At 41.2% G+C, this 25,209-nt stretch overlaps 1 protein-coding gene across 1 annotated transcript in view; it reads right to left on the bottom strand.

Moving 5' to 3' along the window:
• The window catches only part of LOC129640251 (NBAS subunit of NRZ tethering complex-like), a 44,714-nt gene that overhangs the window by 18,662 nt on the left and 843 nt on the right, over positions 1-25,209 (bottom strand). Inside the window, 6 exon segments of the mRNA XM_055565456.1 lie at positions 1,139-1,368; positions 11,512-11,649; positions 12,037-12,113; positions 21,248-21,371; positions 21,696-21,809; positions 25,032-25,199. Coding sequence (XP_055421431.1) covers positions 1,139-1,368; positions 11,512-11,649; positions 12,037-12,113; positions 21,248-21,371; positions 21,696-21,809; positions 25,032-25,199 — 851 coding nt within the window.

Here is a 25,209-nt window from a genome sequence, read left to right as displayed (position 1 = left end):
CTAACACCATTCTAGGCCCATAAGAAGCACTCCACAAATCAGGGTGTTAAAAACAAAACATACCTCTAACTTAATAACCATTGTGAGTGAGCCCACTTTATAAAAATATCTTGTTTAACTTCCCCAACACCTGGCATGTAATTCTCATTTGATCAGAACTCATTTGATCTAAAACAAAAAATGAGGACCAGTATTAAAACCAAGGGCAACTCCATACCTAGAAGAGAACATTCCCACAGGCCTTGAAGTGTACTGGCATCTCACACAAGGGCTAACTTTTCTCTGGAAAGAGCTAAGGGACAAAGGAAAAAACGGAAGCTGCTACAGGCTTCGAACAAGAGAAACTGCCAGAGTGAAAGATCTGCTTTCTCTCGGAACCCAGGACAGATGAAGGTGCCCTGGACCCACAACACGTGGTCCTTCCTCTTGGATTAAGTCGACTGTACCTATTTTTAACACAGTGAGGAAATTAAACAGCCATGTAGCAGAAAGTGAGATTCCAGCCAGGAATCAAAGGGAATCTTGTTTTTAAATTTCTAAAGTAAGCTTCATGGGCTTCCCAGGTGGCATTCGTAGTAAAGAACCTGTCTGCCAATGCAGGAGACGTAAGAGACATGGGTTCAATCACTGGGTTAGGAAGATCCCCTGGAGGAGGCAAGGCAACCCACTCCAGTATTTCTGCCAGGAGAACCCCACGGACAGAGGAGCCTGGCAGGTTATAGTCCATGGGTTGCCAAGAATAGGACACAACTGAAGTGGCTTAGCACGCACACGGTAAGCTTCATACTTTTAACCCCGATCATACTGCATCACCTCTAACATGGTACTGGGGTCAGGATACCAAAATCATAGGGAAATTTTCTTATAATTATCATCCTTACTATTTTAAATCTGCAAGCCTAAAATACAGTCCGCATCTACTGATCATTCAGAAGGCAGCTATGCTAACCATGATCCCACCAACAATCCATTTGTGAAGACTCACATGTCCCTCACAGGATCGGAAGAAGTAGAGGAAACCCTGCTTACGGTAACCATGAATGTACATCTTTAAGGGACTGTGACTCATAGTCCTGATACCTCAGCTTGTCCTTGTGTGTTTTATCCCATCCCTTTATGAGACAAAGGTATCTCTTACTCGGCCAGGCCAAGGATGGTTTCCCTTTTGTACTGGTCGTCGGCCGTGAACCGCTGCACGTCCACACCCTTCTGCAGGCCCTGGAGGATCTGAGCCTGAGTGAAGTCCAGCAGGCGTTGGTTGTAATAGTGCAACTGCTTGGTCAGTGCAGCGAGCTCCTCGGGCCAGGCCTCTTGTCCGTACAGAGTCACATGCCTGCTGACCATCTTGATCAGTTCTTTGGGATCAGCCTGTGAATAACAAAAAGACTAATTAGAAAAAAAAAGTAACAATGGGAAGAAGGTCACGTCAACTGGACGTCTGTCTGGCCCTTCACACGGCCGCTATCTAATCAAGGTTTACAACCACCCTGGGGAGTCTGTTGCAGAGGTGGTCCATTTTGCAGACCATAAGAACAGGACACAGAAACTGAGTCTAGGAATGGATTTCTGGATGCCTGCTCTGTTCTTTTACCTTAAAAACCTCCATCCACTTAAAAAATACATATGCTTGCTTTTTCAACTACCATTGGATACCTGAGCCTATTCCAGATCTCTTCCCTAATTATCTGATCATTTATAATAATTCACCCTGGAAGCAATTTTTGTCATCATTGCCCCTGGATAAATATTCTTTGGACCATCTAAGTATTCTCAATAACAAAGCTGTAGTTCAATAATCCCATTAGAAATGCCTAGGCAGTTAAGTAGAAGAGTATTTTCTCCAGGGATAAGTAAGGGGGAAAAAAACCCATCCTTGTTCCTACAATCATCATTTTTTTTCTAGTTTCCTAAGAAAGTATGCAACCAATTTGTACTTTGCTCAATTTGGGGCTCAATGGGATACTGTCCTGTAATTCTTTGACTCATTTGAAAAAACCCTGATGCTGGGAAAGATTGAAGGTGGGAGGAAAAGGGGACGACAGAGGATGAGATGGTTGGATGGCATCACCGACTCAATGGACATGAGTTTGAGTAAACTCTAGGAGTTGGTGATGGACAGGGAGGCCTGGCGTGCTGCAGCGCATGGGGTCACAAAGAGTCGGACACGACTGAGCGACTAAACTGATACTGATGTTACAAAACAATTATTCAAATAGAACAAAGCCCAGAATTGATCAGCTGACAGGAAAGGTAGTTATTTATTTATATTAAATAAATATAATATAACCACATTTATTTAAAGTTGGTCTGGGTGTCAATGAAGCCATAGCAGCTCCACCATGCTTCCAGAGTTACTTAACATGTGAACAACATTAACTCAATCCCTCCCAGCTTCTGGGAAGACATGGTACATATTCTAATATGAGCAAATTAGAAAGAAAAAAAAAAAAAACACTCCCGAATCTACCTGTGGCTCTCTAAAACACATCTAATTATAATAAGCCATCAGCATTTCTCATGCATAAGTCATTATTCTGAGCTGCACAGGCGATTTATCAGTGTCGGGTCTATATTGCCAAACCTAGCCTGACATTCTCTCTCTTGATCCTATTAAGGAACGGTCTGGAAGTGATGATAAAAACCAATTAAAGAAATCTTCCTGGATTCCAACAGGTAGATTTAAGAAAAGGTCAACTTTACTAAATGCTTCCGCTATCTCTATGCATACACTGAGTCCTGTCTTCAAAAACTGCAGCTATCTATCTCAAGTCAAAAGACCTGGATTTGAAAACCAATGCTCCCAAGTAAGTAGCTGTAAGATCACCTGTCATTCACTCAACAAATACTTTTTGTGCAGCTATTATGTGCCAGGTGATGTCCTAAGAAGATGTGACCCTTTCCTCCAGGAATGTAGTCTATAAGGAAAGACAATCAATCAAACGACAATAAATGGTTTGATACCACTAAGCACAGGGTGCTATGGGAATGAATACAGAGGGGTTGGCTTCAGGCATGTGTCAAGCAGGGCTTCGTGGAAGAGTTAATTCCTAGTCTAACTATTCAGGTGTTAAGTAGTAAAAAGGCCATCAAGAAAAAGGGCTTCCCCTCATGGCTCACTGGTAAAGAATCCACCTGCCAATGCAGGAGACATGGGTTCAATCCCTGGTCCGGGAAGATCCCACATGCTTTGGAGCAACTAAGCCCATGGGCCACAACTGCTGAACCTGTGCTCTAGAGCCTGGGAGCCACAACTGCCGAAGCCCACACACCCTAGAGCCTATGCTCTGCAACAAGAGAAGCCACCACGATGAGAATCCCTTGCACCGCAACTAGTCTCCGCTTGCCGCAGTTAGAAAAACACCTGTGCAGCAAGGAAGACCCAGCATGGCTAAAAATAAATAAAATTATTATATATTAAAAAAAAAACAACAGGGAAACAAATTCCAGTAAAGGTGAGAATATGTGCTAAGCCTAGATGGCTAAGCCCTGATGGGAAGATGGAGTGCACAAAGCTGATCTAACTGCATTTAGAAGTGATTTGGGAATAAGCTGTATAAGGCTGGTATATCTGGCAACGGATTTAGGCAAATCAGATCCCATTCCTAGGCTCTTAGTGCCTCTTCATCTGTCATTTAACCCGGTTCCCTTCTGCTTACAGACTGAAGCTCATGAGGCCCCTCCCTGAACCACCCACCAGAGGCACAGCCCCCTCTGAAGCCGTCTGGCATATGGATGTTGCCAGGGAGCCAGCAGCCCATCTACACCTGCTCTGCATCCTGGTGTGCCCTGTTGTTGCCCGCTCGTCTCACACCTCATCCAGTAAGCACTTTTCTGCCTAGAAAGAGAGAGAGCAGGAGCAAATATGCAGCAACTGGGGTCTTAGGGCAGCAGGACAGCTCTTCTGAGGTGTTCTTTCAGGGAGCTCTTTGTACTGGTTTTGCACTCCACTAGCTAACTCATGTTGATCAAAACAGTGAAGAAGGCTTTTTTCCATGTATATTCTGACCCTCTGATTTTAGACTCAAGTCCTCCAGCCTCAAACAGCCCAGTGTGCTCGGAAGGCAGAGCAACAACCAGGCAGCCCATCTCTGTATGACTCCATGCCCTGCTCTACCAGGCTGTTGGTTCCTACTCCCTACTCATGGAACAGACTACCTTCACTCTCCCAAGGGCTTCTTACGGTTATTGTACCATACTCATTTTCTCACTCAGTTTTCTGGCATCTCATGGATTTGGTACCTGTATTGGGAGAGTACACCAAATATCTGATCTCATTTCTATTCTCTTTCTAACACCATTTATGAAGCAAATTCCCAAACCAGGTTAAAGAGTTCAGCTCCAAGAGTACTGAATAGCACACAGCAATAATGCACATAATTGCTACTACTAACATTACACTGGCTTTTCTTTATCTCACAGAGAGTTTCAAGTCTCCACATACAACCTTCATTTTCATACGTGGCAAAAAAACACCTATTCTTTTTTTCCAATGAAGAAAATGGCATGACAGAGTGTAATAAACATGGATACACATAAGTTACTAGCTGAATGTCCTTGTGCAAGCTACTTAACAACTACAAACTTAATAGTCTTATCTATAAAATGGCAATATACTATAGCTCGCATGGTTGCACAAAGCCTAAGAAACTATACACACACACACATATAAAATACACAAACCAAGACCTGGTCCGTAGGAGGGGCTCCAAAAATGAAAGCAATTATGGAATTTACTCAAAGGTATTCCCAGGTAGCACAGTAGTAAAGAAGCTGCCTGCCAATTCAGGAGACTCAAAAGATACAGGTTTGATCCCTGGACTGGGAAGAGACCCTGGAGAGGGAAATGGCAACCCACTACAGTATTCTTGCCTGGAGAATCCCATGGACAGAGGAGCCTGGCAGGCTGCAGAACATGGAGTTGCAAAGAGTAGGACATGACTCAGTGACTATGCACGCACATTACTGATACATCTGTTACACTTTAATTGTACTTTTATTGCATACTTTACATTGCCTCTCTTTTAAGTATTAAATTAGTTTCTAGAGGGCAGAAACCAGGTGTACTTAGTGGATGTATCTTTCCCACAGCACATTAGAGTTGTGGAGTAAAAGGGGGACACACCAAAGAGCAGCAGCAGCTTTTACATCAGCAGTACTAGTTTATATACCAGATCCTTTGCTTACTAGAGATGCAATTTGGGGCAAAAATTCGAACGAATCTTTTGGCCAACCAATACGTTGTTCTTGACAGACGCTTCATAGAGAGTAGATGGATGAGCATGTTTTAAGTTCTAGCTTTCTATGCAAATTATTTTCTAATCATTATCACTACTACTTTCTATCCCTTCCTCCAGAAACTTTACCTGTCATGATTATTTCCAATGTAAGTTTTTTTTTTTTTTTTTTCTTTTTTTTTTTTTTTAATTTTATTTTATTTTTAAAGTAAGTTTTAAATTCTAGCAACAATTCTTCCCCTGGGCTCATCACAATTTCTCTCAATATATTCCAAAAGCATCCTCTACTCAGCCCAACACTTCATTTCATACATTCATTCAATCACTTCACAAGTGCACAGCATTAAAGTTTCTAAAGCACTTTCACATGATTTTGATCTGACCTTCATACCAACCCAGTGATGGGCACAGAAGACTGCTGGTAACTGCTTTATAGATGCCAATCTCTAATTAGGCATCCTGAGCTGGAGTCTCACAGCAAGGAAGAGACTCAAGCCTCCTGATCTCTTGTCTTGTGGGCTCTCCACTGTACCAGGCCCTGCTCCCTACCCTGCCAGCAGAGCTCCTTGAATGTCCTACATCCAGCTTTACACATCAAGTCACTAATTTTTGAGCAAAGTATATTCAAACCTTTCTCCCTCTTTTTCCACCTAAGTTCAATGACATGATCCATGAGTACAAAAGTTTTTAGCCTTTAAGAAACTTTTGAAGGACTTTACGGGTAGCTTTGAAATCTCCCATATTCAGTATTGAAATGATACTACAAAAACTGAAAACATAAAAAGGCATAAAAAATTTAAGAAGTGTAGAGAATAAATTATTCTAATCTTCCCCCCAAATCTGGCAATGCAGTTTCTTTAAGGTGTAGAAAAAAAAATATGCTTTCTTTAAAGACTATGGCCAGGTCCCTGTAAAAAAAAAATTAATGTACATAAATATTTATGAGACTAGAACGCTGAATGACTTCATCTAGTACTACTAACTAGTAGAGGTAATAAATCCATTCAGGCTTAATAGTCTCCATTTCTTGGTAATATTGTTTGGAAAGTTTTAAACAGGTGGTATGTTTTCCCTCTAGGGTTGTTACTTGCTTGAGATAATTTTCTACTTAGTATTTTCAATTAGTAGCTTAAAAAAATGCATCTTAGAAATAGTCTACCATAAAGTTTTGAATTTCATCCCCTGCTAGGTTTGATTCTCTAGCATATAAAACTAAAAGACACATTTCCATTTTTAAATGATTTTATCTTCTTAAACTTTTTTTTTTTAAGCTAGAGAAATTACACTTCAAGATGCATATACGTGAAGAGGGATAAATTAGGAGTTTGAGATGAGCAGATACACAGTATTCTGTATAAAATAAATAAACAACAAGGTCATACTGTATAGCACAGGGAACTATATTCAATATCTTGTAATAACCCACAATGGAAAAGAATATATGCACGTGTGTACTTGCATGCTTATATGTATAACTGAACCACTTTGTTTGTATACCAGAAATTAACACTTTGTAAATTTCAATACTTCAATTTGTAAAAAAACTACAATTAAATACTTCAATTTGTAAAAAAGATGCAGTTACAATAATTACAAAAGATACAAATAAACAAGGTACAGAAATGTGTATAGCTTACTCATATCTGTATTGAAAAGTTGTTATATAAATATGTACAACCATAACTATTTATGGACTGATACAAAAAGGAAACTGACCTTTTGTTTTATCCTATTTTCGTCATCTGTTTTTTGCCATGTTTTTGCATTGTTTTTTCAACATAAAAAGTTTATTAGGATAAACACTAGAAGAGGAAATTCTCTGCAAGTGACCATTTGCCAATCATCATTATAGATCTCTAAAAAGAAACATGAGGGACTTCCCCAGTGGTCAGGTGGCTAAGACTCCACACTCCCAGGGCAGAGGGCCTGGGGTCGATACCTGGACGGGGAACTAGATTCCATATGCTGCAACTAAGATCTGGTGCAGCCAGCTAAATCAATCCATCAATCAGTCAATCAATAAATATTAAAAAGAAAAAAGGCCTGCTGGGCTGCTCCAATGATCACCCAGGTTTGCTGCCGGGTCCTGGGGGTCTGTGCGGCTGACACAGGATGTGCTTTGCACCAAGATGCACAGGCTTCTTATCAGAAATGACACCACAAATCATATCAACACTTTCATTCAAACCTAGTAATCTACCTAAGTTATCATTCCCGCAGCTCAGAACTGCAGGGAGTGGAAAGAGAAAATGTGAAACAAGCTGGACTGACAATTGAGCGGAAGCAAAGCTTCGTGGAGAGTTATTATGTGTGGGCAACAAATTGAAACCACTTGGATCTCCATTTCCAAGATGATTCATCAGAAATTTGTCATGTCTAATTCAAACTCAGCTGTGTGGTTTTTTGCAGGGAGAGATTCTGAAAAGACTCAAATAATGAGCCATTAGGTAGTCAATGGACAATGCAAACATACTTAAAACATCCAGCTAACAGGCCCGTCCAAGAAAAGTCAGGACTCCCAAAATGTAATACTGATGGCTGTTCACCATAGCAGGTGAAATGATTCCTCAAATTAGTCACATGCCAATAACAGTCACTGAGTAACTAGAAGGAGGTGATGTCCTGGGGATTCTGAATAGACGGGGATTCCTGCCCTCAACAGGATCATATGTGGAAAGAAGACGAGGTGCACCGGCTATCACAGCCTACAAGATCCGCTCTAGGGGAAGTCTGGAAGAGCGCCGTGAGAGACAGAAATTAACTTGTGGCTCAGCTGGTAAAGAATCTGCCTGCAATGTGGGAGACCTGGGTTCGATCCCTGGGTTGGGAAGATTCCCTGGAGAAGGGAAAGGCTACCCACTCCAGTATTCTGGCCTGGAGAATTCCATAGACAGAGGAGCCTGGTAGGCTACAGTCCATGGGGTCGCAAAGAGTCAGACACGACTGAGTGACTTTAACTTTACTTTTCAACTTAAAAAAAAAAGATTATTTACAATAATTAGAAAGGTAAGAAAGAGAATTAAAAACAAAATCATTTCAGGCAGCAGAGAAAGTTTCACACAGCAAGCTTTTTTAAGCTCAGACTCATCTGCTACTAGTGGGAAGAAGTAAGAGGTATTTCAGGCAGGAGAATTACATCTGCACAGACACCAAGGCGTGGGAAAGGATGTCAGATTCAGAGAAATATACAGTCTGAACAGTCAGAGCATAAACTTCAAATGAGCCAGTGTTGGGATCATGACTGGTGGGGTGAGGAAGAGCCACCAGTGTTCATTGAGTGGCTTCCCTGTCAAACACGGGAGTGGAGATTTCAGCCAGCAGCCACTGCAAAGCGGGTAGAAACATCATGCTGGAGTGCAAGCCAGAGATCACTCGGGTCCAAAACACAGGGACACGCTGCTTCTGAAACAAAGCTGGAGTGGCCGCACGACCAGACAATGGGCAGGTAAAGACTGGAATCAGGAGCTCCGGAGACTGAGGTCACGTCCTACCGGAGCGACCCTGAGCAAGTAACCCAATTTCTCTGAGTCTTACCTTCTGCAGAGGCTGCCACTTCTGCAAAATGAGGCTGCTCAATGGAATCAAACGGCAGAATGAATGTGAAAGGTACTGAGACAGCCTATGTCTTCCCACGGTGAGACTCATCCTTCTACCGTTCCCAGACAGCTCCCCTAAACAAGCCCCACATACACCACTGCTGTGACCCCTCCTGACACCTTCCCGGCCTAGAGGAGACCCGATCGGGTCACAGTGAAGTCTGGTCACCGACTCCACTGCTGTCCTTTCCCTCTGGAGTCAGGCAACACTTCTGTGCCTCACATTTTATAAAGTAATACTTTCAATACTTCCTTAAATACTTGTGAAAAAACACTAGAGTACATAGGATGGCACAGGGACATATCAACTTCTCTGTTATAGGTTCCATCCTTTTATCTAGAACGCTCTCCTCCCCTCAGTCTTCCTCGTGCTATGCTCATCCTTTTCTTTAGTCAAAGGTCACCCTCTTAACTCAGGCCTTTCCTGAGCCTGTTTTAAACTGTACTCCACTGCTTAACTTTCTTCTTTGCTTTTTGTTTGCAAAGCTCTTATCATAATCAAACAAAGAATATATTTACTTTTTTTGTTGTTGATGGGGCCCCTCCCCAAACAGAATGTAAATCTGAAAAGGGGAAGTGTTTTTATATACACTGTCCACTACTGTCTTCCCAGGACCTAGAACACTGCCTGGCACAAGCAGTCATCTGACAAATATTTTTGATAAACACACACACATTATCCAACTGCCTCCTATGTACTGAAGGATGACTCATTAATTTTCAGTATTCTACCCCAGGGAACATCTGTTTACTCCCCTTGACATTCCAGGTCCTGCAACGAGGAAACCAATGAATACAACACAGGCACCGGCCTGAAACAGCTCGTTATCCAGTGAGATGAAAATAGATAAATTCAAAGTAACACAGTATAGAAGTCACGAGGTAAGGAAAGGGCAGTACAGGCACACAGAGGAGCATCCAGCACAGCTTGGGAGCATGACAGGATGGTGGCAGGTGGCAGGACCCGAGCACTAAGCAAAGGCATGCTGGCGAAACATTATGGGCAAAAGATTACAAAGTGCTGAAGACAAGGAACAGAGAATACACGGGCTGTGTGAGAAATTTAAGCAGCTTGGTATGGCTGGAACAAAAGGAAAATGAAGGTGAGGAAACAGAGGCCAGACGACCTCGCTAGGGCCACGGGAAACCACTGAAGCACTGAAGTGGAGGAGAGGAAGCCCAGACCTCCATTCCGGAAAGGCTGCTCTGCCAGATGCCTGGAAAAAGATGCAGAAGCGACAGAAAGGAAGAGACGATGCTTGCTCCATTAAGTAAGTACACTGTTCCAGAAATTAACCTGCCACACTTCCACCTATATATAATCACTCTTCCTCTCAATTTATAACACAGTAGGTCAATTCCTTATCTCAAACAAAAACATACCTGTGATATAAAAGCAAAACAAAGGAAAATTACTAGAGTATAGGGGGAAAAAGGAGTACAAAGCAGTAGTAGCTATCAAAACAAGAAATTCAAAATTTCCCAAATAAAGTAATACATGAACTAGACTAAAAAAGACAGTTCTTTTCTTGGCCCAAACTTCATCCTAATATACCCATTTCTGAAAACAATATCCACTCATAATGGTGATGCCCTTGGGAGAGTAACCTGTGTGGCAGAGAGTTCGCTCATTCCCCTTTCTCTTTCTAAATAAAAACTGATGAATCAAAGCCATAGATTTTGCCATGAACAGAATGTTTTCATATACTTACAGGCTCTTAGATATGTTTTGGATGGCCAAGGCATCCAAATTCTTTCTCTGCAGTCTGCTCTGGGTCAGGGGAGGAAGAATCCTGCCTCAAGAGACACTAAGCCTTGAGTTTGTACACAGAGTGGATTTGAAAGTCTAATCTATTTGCTTATCTATTCTTAAAGTGGTAATTCTCTTAAAATACCCAGTATAAAAAGGAGATAATTTCTGAATGCTGATGCTTAAAGCTGGTGCAGACAAGTAAACCTAGAGGCCTTCCATTTTCTAGCAGCACCTGAAACACTTTTGGGTCCAGAAAAGAAGGCAATGTAACTTGAGGCCAAGCTTAGGTGGGCTCACTCAGAAATTAACAATAAATTTAATAAAAGGTGTCAGAACCATGGGAGTAAGTAGGCATAGTATGTCTCAACATTTCACCTGCACAATTACTACTCTCATACCTCTCTGGCTTAAAAATAAATAAAAGTGCAGTGCTGTTCAAAGAACAACATTGCATACTGTCCTAAATCAGAGCCATCTTCCTCTTGAGAAAGTAGTTACAAAGCCAGTTCTCCGTTTCTCCTCTACTACTTCAGCCTTTCCTAAGAATGCTGTAAAATAAAGTAAATGACAGAGAAGTTAGGGGTGAATCAACACTCACCTTCGGAGAAGGCGATGGCACCCCACTTCAGTACTCTTGCCTGGAGAATCCCAGGGACGGGGGAGCCTGGTAGGCTGCCGTCTACAGGGTCGCACAGAGTTGGACACGACTGAAGCGACTTAGCAGCAGCAGCAGCAACATTCACCTTACATACTATAACCTCTGCCTCTTATTAATGCATGGAAAAGCAACTCCATCTAACACAGCCACTGTGAATCCATTCTGAATGCAAAGCGCTTCAGTCCCTCCGAAGAGGTAAATAAGTGTTGTAACTACTTTAGAAAAGCTTTACCATTTCTCATTAATAAAGTGGAAACTGTGAGGACTCACCCTGTAAAGAGGATGGCATTTGTCCCTGAAACATGGAGCCAACTGGGCGTAGATCTGGAGGCTATAATAATAGGCTGCCAATTGGAGAAGGAGAGCAGAGTGGGACTGCTTTTCAAAGCACTTGTTAGCATCTAACACCTACAAGGGAGAACAAGAGAAAGAGCTCAGCTGAAAGGAAATTGGCACAACCATCATAAACCATTACATTTCTAGTCCTTACTGTAGAATTTTGGTTCAAAGTTTCTATCAAATCGACTCAAGCTCATCTTAACATGACTACATTAAAATTCAGACAGATTATAAAGGCAGATCCTATGCATGTGAAAGAAGATTTAAAAATCAAGATTTCAGCTAACATTGTAGACTTTACTCTTGAGATACTGACCACAGCCCTTCCGTTATGCAGAGGAACAACCAGAAGGAAATGAAACATGCAATAAACAATTCACTGGTGAAAATCCCCAGTAGAGACTTTCAGTTTATTCATTTTTTAAGTCATTTTTTCTTGGTTAAGGGCAAACTTACCTGTGGTAAGGCCAGGAGATAAGCAAGAGCCAATGTCATATCATTTGGTAAAGCGTCACTTGCTAGCTGTAAGAGAACTGGATGCGGGGGAAAAAAAATTCATTGTTTTCTTTGAGGATCCATGTGACAGTCATGGTTACTAAGTGTCACGATTTTAGTCCTTCATGATTTCAACTGTAATTATCTTCAGAGAACTTTTTAAGATGCTTTATAAGAAAGTCTATTCAGCACCATCAAAGTACAGATTATATGAAACTATGTTAAATGGTAGTCTTGCCTTAACTCAAACACATTATGCCATTTGCTACTTACATATGTGAATACTGTTAGTGCAGCTACAAAGTCTAAGTGCAAACAGATCAGTGAGGGTGTCACTTCCAGCTAATCTTCCGGTTTTAGAGACCCAGGCCATGCTATACAATTCTGGATATCAATGCCAGCTACTGTGGAAGATGACCACGTGAGCACTCATGGTCAGAACAACAACACAGATCTGCGAGAGCAGACTTAGGATAACTCTCTTGATTACTACAGTCATGACAATATGGCTGGGTTCTTTCTCTGCACCACACTCCACGAAAAGAAAACAAGTTTCATGCTTTGATTATATAACATCTTAAAATATCCCAACCGTTACAACTTTTATAAGACTTCTTTATATAAGCAACAACCTATCAATGCCATGGATTTAATAAAAGAGAGAACACTGCGAATAACACCTGTGTTTTTATCCATTTTGTATTAACAAGGAGGCATTCATTTAGGACCTTAAGTGGCCAATACCAGACAGTCACTGTCATCACAGTGTAAACTTTTTTTATAGAGAACACACTCTCCTGATCTTCACTAATGATGGTAAACAGCATCTAAATAATTCAAAGTAAGTAATATTTCACTTTGTAAATACACCATATAATTTTATGGTGTATTAGAGGAAGCTGAAAGTTGCTCAGCCATGTCTGACTCTTTGCAACCCCATGGACTATACAGTTCTCCAGGCCAGAATACTGGAGTGGGTAGCCTTTCCCTTCTCCAGGATCTTCCCAACTCAGGGATCGAACCCTGGTCTCCTGCATTGCAGGTGGATTCTTTACCAGCTGAGCCTAGATGAGCCAGCTCTAAGTGGGTGGAGTGTCAGAAGTGACCTAAAACTCCATGTCCTGTGCCTGACTCATCTAAAAGGGAACTAGGCTTCTTGCACAGTACCTCTAGTAAAAGAATCTGAGTTCTCTAAATACTCATTTCCTCTACAATTGCAACCTCCAATCTCATCTAGCTTTTTTCCACTCCATTTTTACTTCCTTCAGATATTTCCCTTCCTTATGTACAAAAGAGGACAGTTTTCAAACCACCCCCTTTTTATGGCTTTTAGAATCTAAACCTACTCATCAAAACCAGCCCTGTCTCGAATGGCTCAGGAGCCCTTATTCCAGGTGAATGGCCGATACCCCAGCTAATGGAGGACCGTCCCTCTCAGAGTTGTGTTTGGGGCTGGTCTGAGCCCTTCCTGGGAAAATCATCCAGTCCCATTACTGACTTCCAGTCAGATCTTTTTTCCTTTCTTTCTTTCCTTGTTTTCTTTTTGTTTTTAATCCTATCATCAACTCAATCTTACACTCCATTTAATGTACATTTGGCGATTTCCAAAAATCAAAGCACCTTCAAGGGATGAAAAAATATGCTACCCCTGAAGTCCTAAGCATATGCTCCAGATCCTGAAGGAAATTCTAAAAGGAAAACAACCCAACAAAAAACAAAAACAACAAAGAACAGTCATGACGACGTGGCTGAAATAAAGCAGAGTTCCCTTGAGAGACCTGAAGGAAATTCTAAAAGGAAAACAACCCAACAAAAAACAAAAACAACAAAGAACAGTCATGATGACGTGGCTGAAATAAAGCAGAGTTCCCTTGAGAGACCTTTGTGAGGGAAAAACTAGATCTGAAAATATAAGTTTCAATAGGTTTATTTTTCAAATAGTTATATTATTTCACAGGTACAACTCAAAAGATGGTCACCAGTGTTTCTTGAACATATTTCATTGAATACAAAGCTTTTAGCAGGCAAAAGAGAAAAGAAATAATTAATTTCCATGAGCTAAAAGTAATGACAAAAATCACCCTCAGAGAAGTCCAAAGAATCATTGTTATTTTTACAAATAGTGAAAATAATCATTTTAAAATACAAATATTTGCTCCAAGTGAATAATAACCACAAAGGCTTCATTTCATATAAACAACTCTTATGTCTGACTCTTGTGACCCCATGGACTGTAGCCTGCCAGGCTCCTCTGTCCATGGAATTCTCCAGCAAAGAGTGCTGCAGTGGGTTGCCATTTCCTTCTCCAGGAGATCTTCCCAACCCAGGGACTGAACCCGGGTCTCGTGCATCACAGGCAGATTCTTTACTGAATGAGCCACCAGGGAAGCCCCATATTCACAACAGTATCCATCAATTTTAAAACTTTTCTGCAATTTATAATGCACTGACATTTGAGGGGGAAGAGTCCTGTCAATCTGGGCTATTGGCAAACTAGTCAGTTGCCAAGTAAAGCAAACAGCTTCCCTGCGGGCACACCACTGATGTGCAAACCAACCAGCTTGGAGCCAATTCTCTGAACCAGCCCCTTTCTCTGGCTTCTGCATTCCAGGCACAATATCACCTCTGCCCTGATCACCCCAGGGCCAAGTGCTAGATAGGCAGAGATCACCCCATAGCCCAGAGTCCACCAAAGTTACCCAAACTCTTCATCTCAAGCTTGCTCAGGCATGCCTACCAGACCTCGCCTGTTATTTCCCATGAAAACCCATACTCTGCCCCCTTCATACCTTCTGCCTCCCTCTCCCTCTCTCTCTGCCCTGAGGTAAAGACACAGTGAGAGGGCAGCTGTGTGCTAGCTGGGAAGAGATAACTCACCAGAACCCAACCACACTGGCATCTGATTTCCAGTCTCCAAACTGTGAGACTGGGAATTTTTGCTGTTTAAGCCACCTGGTCTATAGTATTCTGTCCTGTCAGCCCAAGCTGACTCACGCAGACAGAAAACGAAACATACAAAATAAGATATCCCTCTCCATCGGTATGTATCAGGCTATCGACAATCTTATGCTATTACAAGCAATGAACATGTGCCGTGTTTTCCATGTGTGAGAATTCATGGAATAAATTCCTAGAAGCGGAATCACTAGGTCAAATAACCCCACAACTATAATTTTTATAGCTATCGCCAAATTGCCATGTTTTTCAAATTCTCACTTTAAGCCAAGTGTTTGTTGCAGCATCTCCACCAGGACTGCCATTTAGCTGGCATATCTCATCCACCTGAATGCCCATTTGGCCCATTTCTCAAGAGGTCTCCTGACATCTACTTCAACCACAGAAGATGAAGATCGCTTAAGTTGAGGGTGAGTCCAAAGTCCTCTCCACAGGGTAAGCTTCATTGATATGAGTTGACTCCTCAGAATTAATCCTAAGAGAAAGGTACCCTGGCTTTTTGTTTCATCTTTCTGGGGAATTGATGACTCAGACTTTTGCCCCACTCTCATCAGACGAACTCCAGTGAAATCCAGAATACTACATCCAATTTAAATTCTTCTGGGATTGGGTTCTCTTACTTGTACAGCCCTCCTGCAGATGAAAACTGTACTCTGGATAAAGCATGAAAAACAGGTATCTTAAGGCACTGGTGAGACACTCAAAGCAGACAGAAACTAGAGGGCAGATGCCACTTGGAAAATGAAATGACACCAGTGAGTTTCCCATCTTTACAGCTTCTATCCTGAGGACAAGCTTCTGTCTGCTCCTTGCCAGGCAGGTAAAATTCAGATGGGGAACTTGAAGTCTTAAAGAACCACAGCCCAGAAAAACCACAACAGCCAACAAGAGAGGTCTGATAGTTCCTTAAAAAAAACTTTGGCTCATCAACTCCACCCTTAGATAGTTACCCTAGAGAAATAAAAACAAAGGTCCGTAAAAACACAGGTTCACAAAAACTGCTGAGTTCACAGCAGCTTTTTCATAACAACCCTCAGCTGGAAAAAGCTCCCATGTCCCTCACTAGGAGAAGGGGTAAACTGTGGTATATTCATACAGTGGAATACCTTTCAGTTATTAAAAAAAATAAGAAAGAAAGAATAGAAAAAAACCTACTGATAGAAGCAGATAAATCTCGTTCCACATAAAAGAATATATCCCACTGAATGAATTCTAGAGCAGTCAAAGCTCATCTATAGCAGGGGAAAAACTGAACATGTGTCAGTTCCGATTGGGAGTGTGGGGTGGGTGTTTTCAGGAAAGAGGCATCGACTTTCTGGGGTGACAGTAAAGTTCTGCATCTTGAAAGGAGTCAGGGTTACACAGGTGCTGTGCTTGTCAAAACTCACAGTCTTATGTCTACACTTAGGATTTTTGCATTTCATTGTTGGTAAATGAAAAAAAATAAATAATAAAACTGTTGTAAAATAAAAAAGTAAGAAATATTGACTGTAGTTAAAGATACGCACAGTGCATGTCAAGAGGCGAAGAGTAACGATGCCTACAACTCTGAAATGTGTCAGAGAAAGAAGCTGTATTTGGTGGGAGGACTAGAGCAAGTGTAGTAAAATATTAATTGTTGAAATCCAGGTGGAGAGTATATGGGAGGTTCACTGTAGAAGTTTCTTGACTTTTCTATGCATTTGAAAATTTCCTTAATAAAATATTTAAAGAAAAGGGGAAAAATCCTTCTGAAAACAGGGTCAAATGCTCAAGCTCCCCAACAGTTATTTCCCAAACGGGGTTCCGTGTGGACAAGTATACATGTGCCTCCTCTCTAGCACTCAGGCAGCTGAGTTTCCAGCCACACAAAGCCTGTGGCCTCGCTGCTGCTCCAAGACGGGAAAGGCCACCATCACCCGTGTCAGGCACACCAGCATCTCCTACGTCCCCAGGTTGAAAGGAAAGGGATCATGTCTCTTCCCTGATGCTTAACACAACTGTCAAAGTCACTTTGTGACATCTTTTTTCTCCCACAGCCAGATCACGGCTCATTAATCCCTACAACCCAAGTGCTGACCCAGAACCCCTCCTCCCTAACAACTGAATTATTGAAGGAAACCAACTTGGTGGGGCGCTTGGGGGAAGATGAGAGGGGAGAGATGGGAGGAGGGGAAAGGGGAGACACGTCATAACTGCCCACACTTGACCCCAATCCCAACTTTCTCAGCAGCCCTCACTGAGGCGCAATTCAAACCCTCACATATAGGAGAATCTGTGAGCCATGTAAAGCTACATATGACAAAATTATCAAGGAGGATCTGAAGTAGTCCAGAAACCACAGGGTTTCAATCGGATGGGATCCACAAGATATCTTGCTGGCTGTAGACTGTATTGCAGTGATTTTTCATTACCATTTAAAATACATGTATTTATTTAAAAAATAATAATAATAAAGATCTGTCCTACATTTAGCACTGTGTATGAATTTAATTTGCAATGCTTATTTTCTAACCTTGCAGAAAATACACTGCATTTTCTAGACAAGTAATACTTGTCTAGAAATCAGATGAAATCTATGCCTAAGCCTCCAAGCACTAATTCTCTGCAAAATAAGTGCCTCTGGCAAGCACTCTCTGATAAATTTAATTCCAGAACAGAATTCACAGAGGAAAGCTGCCCATATTATTGATTTAGAAATCATTAGCTGTTAAATCATTCATTTAGCTAAATAAATGATCAATTTTCTTCAGCTAGTCTCCATAAAAAACCTTTTCATCAACTTTATTAAAAAATTCTGAAAAGTCAGATCGTGTTGGGAAGTTTAATTTGTTTCATGACCTACTTCTGAACCAAAGTCAGGAGTCACATTTCTATAATTTTAATTTAGGTCATTTAACCTATATCATTCATCAAATCTGTTGAGTTTCTAACAAATATTTGACACTATAAAATAGCTAATGATATCTGTCTCAAATATGTTAGCATCCTCAAGAGAAACCAAACGTGATCATTTTGTAACATACGGAAATATCAAATCATGATGCTATATACCAGGAACTAACAATTTTGTAGGTCAATTACACTCCAGAAACAAACTCACAGAAAAAGAGATTAGATTTGTGGTTACCAGAGGCAGGGGGTAGGGGAAGGTAGAATTAGATGAAAGTAGTCAAAAGGTATCACCAACTTTGAGTTATAATTGAATGTTATACTCCAGGTACAAGGAGAGTAGGTGGCTCAAGGACCAATGCTTCAGTGAATGATGTACACATGGTGAGAAAGGGAACAGGAGGGGATCCCCAATTTATCATTGTGCTACCCCCCAATCCATACAGCTCCTCCACAAAAATCTCTATTTGCTTCATGCTTCCAGATCATTCTGAGGCCTCATCATTTAGTTACCAGCTACCACAAAGATGGTCAGGTATTTTAAGAACACCATGAAAGGGGGAGGCCAAATAATCTAGAAAGTTGTGCCCCACCAGGACCTTATTCTCATGTACTCTCCACCTTCCTCCAAAAACAGCTCTGGAAAACAGCAGAAGCTTTAATAAACTGAGAAATCAGTGTGACAGAGTCTCTCCAAGGACACAGCCATCTTTTAAACCTTTAGCACGTGGTTCCATTTTCTTGCCTTTTTTTGTAAGAGAGGTATGCAAATACACACACACACATATATATGTCATAAGCTAAATCATAAATTAACATATTCTTGACTGGAGATGTATTAATATATCTTTTGTTACCCCAGTGTTTGGAGAAGGGAAAGGCTACCCACTCCAGTATTCTGGCCTAGAGAATTCCATGGACAGTCCATGGGGTCGTAAAGAGTTGGACACGATTGAGCCACTTTCACTTCACTTTCAGAGTTGGAGAAGGCAACGGCACCGAACCCCAGTACTCTTGCCTGGAAAATCCCATGGACGGAGGAGCCTGGAAAGCTGCGGTCCATGGGGTCGCTGAGGGTCGGTCACGACTGAGCGACTTCACTTTCACTTTACCCCAATGTTATTGACCAGAGTGTTTCAGTATTCACTTACACAGCAAATTTCTGGTCACAGGCCTTAGGTTCTGCAAAAATTCTCTAATCGATAATGTGTTAAGATATTACATAAGTCAATGTTTCCGAATTCCTGGTTATTAATTCAGTCCTTTACTACACCAATTAACAGATGATATTTCCATGTCTAACCAGTATTTTCTTAGGGTCTTAGATTTTATCTGTATAAGCTATTCTAACAATCAATCATAATTTAATCCATGAGTAATGTATTACAATATTTGTTTATTTTTTTAATTTTATTTTATTTTTAAACTTTACTATATTTGTAAAGAAAAGAAGAAATAATTAAAAGGGGAAACAGCAATGCAACTATACTCTTATAATTCAATATCACTTATAAGATGTGTCATGATTTAGCAATAGCTTCTGGGAGGCAAAAAAGAAACATGAACGTACCTGTGAATTAGCGTTCAACTGTGACTTGAACACTAATTTCAGAAAAGCAAGGAAGAACTTAAAGAGCCTCTTGATGAAGGTGAAAGAGGAAAGTAAAAAAGCTGGCTGAAAACTCAACATTCAAAAAATTAAGCTCATGGCATCTGGTCCCATCGCTTCATGGCAAATAGAAGGGGAAAAAGTAGAAACTGTGACAGACTTTATTTTCTTGGGCTCCAAAGTCTCTGCGGCTGGTAACTGCAGCCATGAAATTAAAAGATGTTTGCTCTTTGGAAGGAAAACTATGGCAAACCTAGACAGCATATTAAAAAGCAGAGATAGCACTTTGCTGACAAAGGTCCGTCTAGTCAAAGCTATAGTTTTTCCAGTAGTGATGTACAGATGTAAGAGTTGGACCATAAAGAAGGCTGAGTGCTGAAGAATTGATGCTTTCAAACTGTGGCATTGGAGAAGATTCTTGAGAGCCCCTGAATAGCAAGGAGATCAAACCAGCCAATCCTAAAGGAAATCAACTGTGACTATTCACTGGAAGAACTGATGCTGAAGCTCCAATACTTAGGCTACCTGATGCAAAGAGCTGACTCACTGTAAAAGACTCTAATGCTGGGAAAGATTGAGGGCAGGAAGAAAAGAAGCCAAGAAAGGATGAGATGGTTGGATGGCCTCACCATCTCAATGGACACGGGTTTGAGCAAACTCCAGGAGATAGTGAAGGACAGGGAAGCCTGGCATGCTGCAGCCCAGGGGTCGCAGAGAGTTGGACTTGACTTAATGACTGAACAAGGCAGAGAAACTATAGATCATGATATGCATCTCAGAATTGAAGAAAAACGGTAACTTTGTAAAAACCTCCAGCATCCCAGGCTCTGCAGAGTATTTGCTTCCTCTCTTTACAACTGCATATAAATAATGATTGAAAGAAGGATGATCTAAAAATAAGTTATAGTATCAGGTTTCCAGGAACATGGCAGTTCTATTCTCCACATACATTTTTTCCAAGTTTTACTCCACACTGCAATGTGTTCCATTAAAACAGCATCATTCAGGCTCATTAGCAGTTATAGGCTATATGGAAGTGCAAGTCCTGGACAAGATTGCCAAGAAAACTGTTTTTCCCTTCTATACTCCTTACAGATACCTAGAATATAGACAAGATAGCTGGAGCCCCAGTCGTCTTTAAGTCCTGAAGTACCTACTAAGGCTGGCAAAGCAGAGAGGGAAAATTGAAAAATAAAAATAGTCAAGGCAATTACCCTGGAACCTTGAAAAGAAGTAAGGAGGTTAAAGAAGAAAAAAGTACAAATGGCAAGTGGTCTTTGGTCAACTGCATACATTTTCATTCTTTTCAAAAAATTTCACATGGAACAATATGGCACCACGTAGAAAATTCTTAAGACGAAATTCACATCTATAGTCCATGAAACAGGTACATAAGAGTTCTTGATTAACCCATAAAACCAGGAAAGAAAGTAGTATCTATTGAGCTCATTATTCTATATCATTCCCTGTAAGAATCACTTTACATGATTAGCACCCTAAATAGGAATTTTATCTCATTTATCCTTTTAAATCTTCAATATTACAAGTATCCAGAAAATAGTAGGTACTCAATAAATGATTTAAATCAATGAATAAATAAATGTATGAATGATGATGTCAAGTTAAGATATTCAAAATTACTGAAAATGTTACTGGTTTTCCTAACTCTCATTCATTCATACAGTCTCACCTATTATTCTGAGTCACACATTGTTGGGGAACTAGAACCTTTCATACCTTCTGTTGTTGGAAATACTTCTTCTCCTTCGGTTTTAGTTTCTGCCAGTTTCCCAGTTCTCAGTAACACTTCTGCAAAGCTTTCTACCAGGATATGCTGATAGGTGTCATAGGTCACTTCAGACTAGACAAGAGAAGCAGTGACATCATTTGATGGGATGGCTTTTTCTCTATAAAGATATTCTTAGAAAAGATAATGATAGGATTTTTATCTTCCCATAACTTGAATTATAGCTTCTCACTTACTAAAACATATTATTCCATGTAAAATTGTAAAACAGATTTTATTTTAGTCTCATAACATGTAACGAATCACATAAAACCAATGCAAAACATGAGTATGAACAAAAGAAGTACATCTTCAAAAAAACTGCGTATTTTGTTTGTAGTAAAATGCTCGCAGCCACCATGATAGTTAAATCTATGTTCTTAGGCACACTGCCCTTACCTCTACAACAAAGGGATTGGAGATGACAGATTCATAAAAAGGACGACAGCCTTGTTTTTCTAGGCCTTCATTGGCTCTGGTTCCAATTTGATAAACACCACCAAATTCTTGACCCTAAACAGAACAAAGTGACGATCAGTGGATAAAGGAAAGAGAGCTGGGAGAGGAGGTGGAGGAGGAAAGGAAGGAAGAAAGAACAAATAGATTTCAGGAGAAACGGATCAACGTGTACTGTGCAAGCCGAACAGAGAGTGTCAGAGCGACACTGAAACCCAGCAGAGAATATTAAGAATCATCACCACGTTCTAAGAGCAGCGCTTCAGCCTCACCCTGAAGTGCTTTTTGATTCTTCTGGTCACTTTGACATCACTGAATCAGAAACACTGAAGTAATCGGTGTCACACACATGGCCAGTTTTCTATACAACAGTCCGGATAACCTTTCTAAAACATCATTCTGTATATGCTGTTCCTTTGCTCCAAAAAACCTTTAGTAGCTCTGAATAATGCAGTCAGCAGTATCAAATCTAAACTACACAGAATAACATTCAAATTCACTAAATGCTAATTACCATTAAAGGCTAACACTCCATGCAACTACTTTGTCCATTCTACTGGCCTCTATGCCTTCCTCCCGTTACAAGGGTAATGGTCCATGCTGACTGCCCACCTCTCCTCCCAGGCCTGCCACAGACCACACCTGCTGAAACCACAGCAGCTGGAGGCAAGGTAAGACTGGGCTCCCTTCACCAGCCCCACCGCCCCCACAACTACAACCCACAGGAACATCTTTATTAGACTGGTCTTCAGTCCTCTTCATTAGCAATATTTTAGTATCCCTACCATGGTTAATTATCTTTATGCTTTGCTCTCCTCAAACAGACTGTAAAGCCCCTTATTGGAAGAGCCAAGAAGAAGACATTCACCCAATCCTCCAAGGTCATGGAGCACTTACTTAGGGCAAGCACAGCCTAGGAAACAATCAAGCTGCTGCTGCAAATGATGTTAAAATAGTTTCTTCAGAGAAAACTATATACTAGGCACAGTGCTAACCACTTTATCTAAGATGTTGTTGTTCATTAGCTCAGTCATGTCCGACTCTTTGCAACCCCATGGACTGTAGAATGCCAAGCTTCCCTGTCCTTCACTAACTCCCAGAGCATGCTTAAACTCATGTCCATCAAGTCAGTGATGCCATCCAACCATCTCATCCTCTGTAGACTCCTTCTCTTCCTGTCTTCAACCTTTTCCAGTATCATGATCTTTTCTAATGAGCCGGCTCTTCACATCAGGTGGCCGAAGTAGTGGAGCTTCAGCATCAGTCCTTCCAAAGAATATTCAGGACTGATTTCCTTTAGGTTTGACTGGTATGGTCTCCTTGCAGTCCAAGGGACTCTCAAGAGTTTTCTCCAACACCACAGTTCAAAAGCATTAATTCTTCAGCACTCAGCCTGCTTTATTTAATGGTCCAACTCTAAGACATGAACTTTCAAAAAGCCCCAACAGGTGAGACAGAAAATAACCCTAGTCAAAATCCAGTGTGATGCATGAAGTGATGAGATGCACAGACTTCACCCAAAGTCAAGCCCACAGCCCATCAGTAAGTGGTTTCTTCTGGGTGATTATCCTCCATTCTCTCTCCTGCATATCCCACGTTCAGACCATCAGCAGGTCCACAAAGTACACCCTCAAACCAAAGACTTCTCATGTCCCTCATGGCTACCCTAATCTAAGCCATCAACATCTCTGAGCTGGACTCCTGGAAGAGAGAAGCATCTTTTTGCTTCACTACTGACGACTCTCTGCACAGCAGTTAAACAGATGTATTAAAAGTAACCTTGGATCACATGACTGCATTGTCTGAATTTTCAAACAACGCTGTGTTGCTGAGAATCAGATCTGTAGTTCTCTTCACCATCTATGGAAGGCTTTACATCGTGGGTCTCTTCACCATCTCTCCAACCATTCATTTCCAACCATCTTCCCACTCATCATGCTGCTCTCCCTTACCTTGGCCCCCTTCTACAAAGACATCAGGCTATTTCTTCAAAATGTACTTGTCTGCATGGCTCACTCAGCTTTCTGATCAGAGTGATTCCTTTTCTGAGAAACTAACCCCCCTGCTGCAATCAGAACTTCACTCCTCCAGTATCACTCACTATTCCACTACCTTGCTTAAGTTCTCTGCACAGTACTCATCACCACCTGCCATCTCATTATCATACAAGTATTTTATCTGTTGGTTTCTTTTTTGCCCCCACTGAGACACAGAGGACTCAAAGGAAGGAAATCAGACTGAAGGGTTTCCCCACTCTATTTCCAGTGATGAGCACAACATCTGACACATGGAAAATGCCTGGTAAGTATTTGCAGAATGAATGAATAAGATACTCAAGTGTTCGGGGTACCTTTATAAAAAGGCCCATGCTTCTTTTTCCTGTTAGTTTCCTAGTATGTGGCTAAAGGACGGAAAGCAGCATGACGATGCAGGGAAGACAGGAGGGACACAGCGGGCTAAGAAGTCACAGAAAACAACCTCAATGCTTGTCCTGACCTCTACCTGCAGAAACACAAAAGAATCGGTTAAAACATTCCCTTTACCTAGAGGCCCCACTGAAGACTGAATATTTGTGTCCCACCCCCACCCCAAACTCATGTTGAAATCCTAACCTCTGTGTAATAGTGTTAAGAGGTGGGGCCTTTGATAAGTGATTAAGTCATGATGGCAGAGCTGGAAAATGAGATTAGTGCCTTTATAAAAAAAGAGATTCCAGAAAAGTCCCTCACCCCCCTTCTACCATGTGAGGACACAGCAAACAGAAGGCATTCTATGAACCAGGAAGCAGGCCTGCATCAAACACTAAATTCTCCAGGGCCTTGACCTTGGACTTCTCAGTTTCCAGCACTGTGAGAAATAAATTGTCTGTTGTTTAAGTCACCTAGTCTAAAATATTTTTGTCACAGAAGCTGAAGAGAACTAAGACAGCCCCCGGGATGGCTCCTAGCGTTTCTCTTCTTTCTACTGCCCTACAGAAACAGAGCAAAAGAGAGAAAGCCTTAATAAACATCATTTTCCTTTTCATCTCAGTAAACTTCAATTCTGACATAGAAACCAACCTTACTTAAATCTATATCGATGTATTCTTCAAGTATAGTATGGTAGCAAATTACAGTCTATAAAATCAATTACTCATTCCCTATCCGATGGGAGGCCTAGATTTCTTAGGAGATTAATAATCTAAAGATAAACTTAAATAGTGAAACCAACTGAAGAGCATGCTAATGAATTGATATAAACCACCCCAACTGCTTTAAGAAAACAGAATGCCTCGCTCACTTCAAGGGGTCGTAGGTAAGTCAAAGACTTCTTCCACCACTGCTCATCGCTGACGGCCTGCAGCACAACCTTGGTGGTGGTGCTGGTGCTGGAGAGGACTTTCATGGTGGTAGCGGTGGTCCAGTGGAGCACGTCGGTTGAGTTGCTGCCTGGGACACTTACTTCATCCTATGTTTAA

The sequence above is a fragment of the Bubalus kerabau genome, chromosome X, assembly GCF_029407905.1.
Source record: "Bubalus kerabau isolate K-KA32 ecotype Philippines breed swamp buffalo chromosome X, PCC_UOA_SB_1v2, whole genome shotgun sequence".
NCBI lineage: Eukaryota > Metazoa > Chordata > Mammalia > Artiodactyla > Bovidae > Bubalus > Bubalus kerabau.
This window is presented reverse-complemented; position numbering and strand designations above follow the sequence as displayed.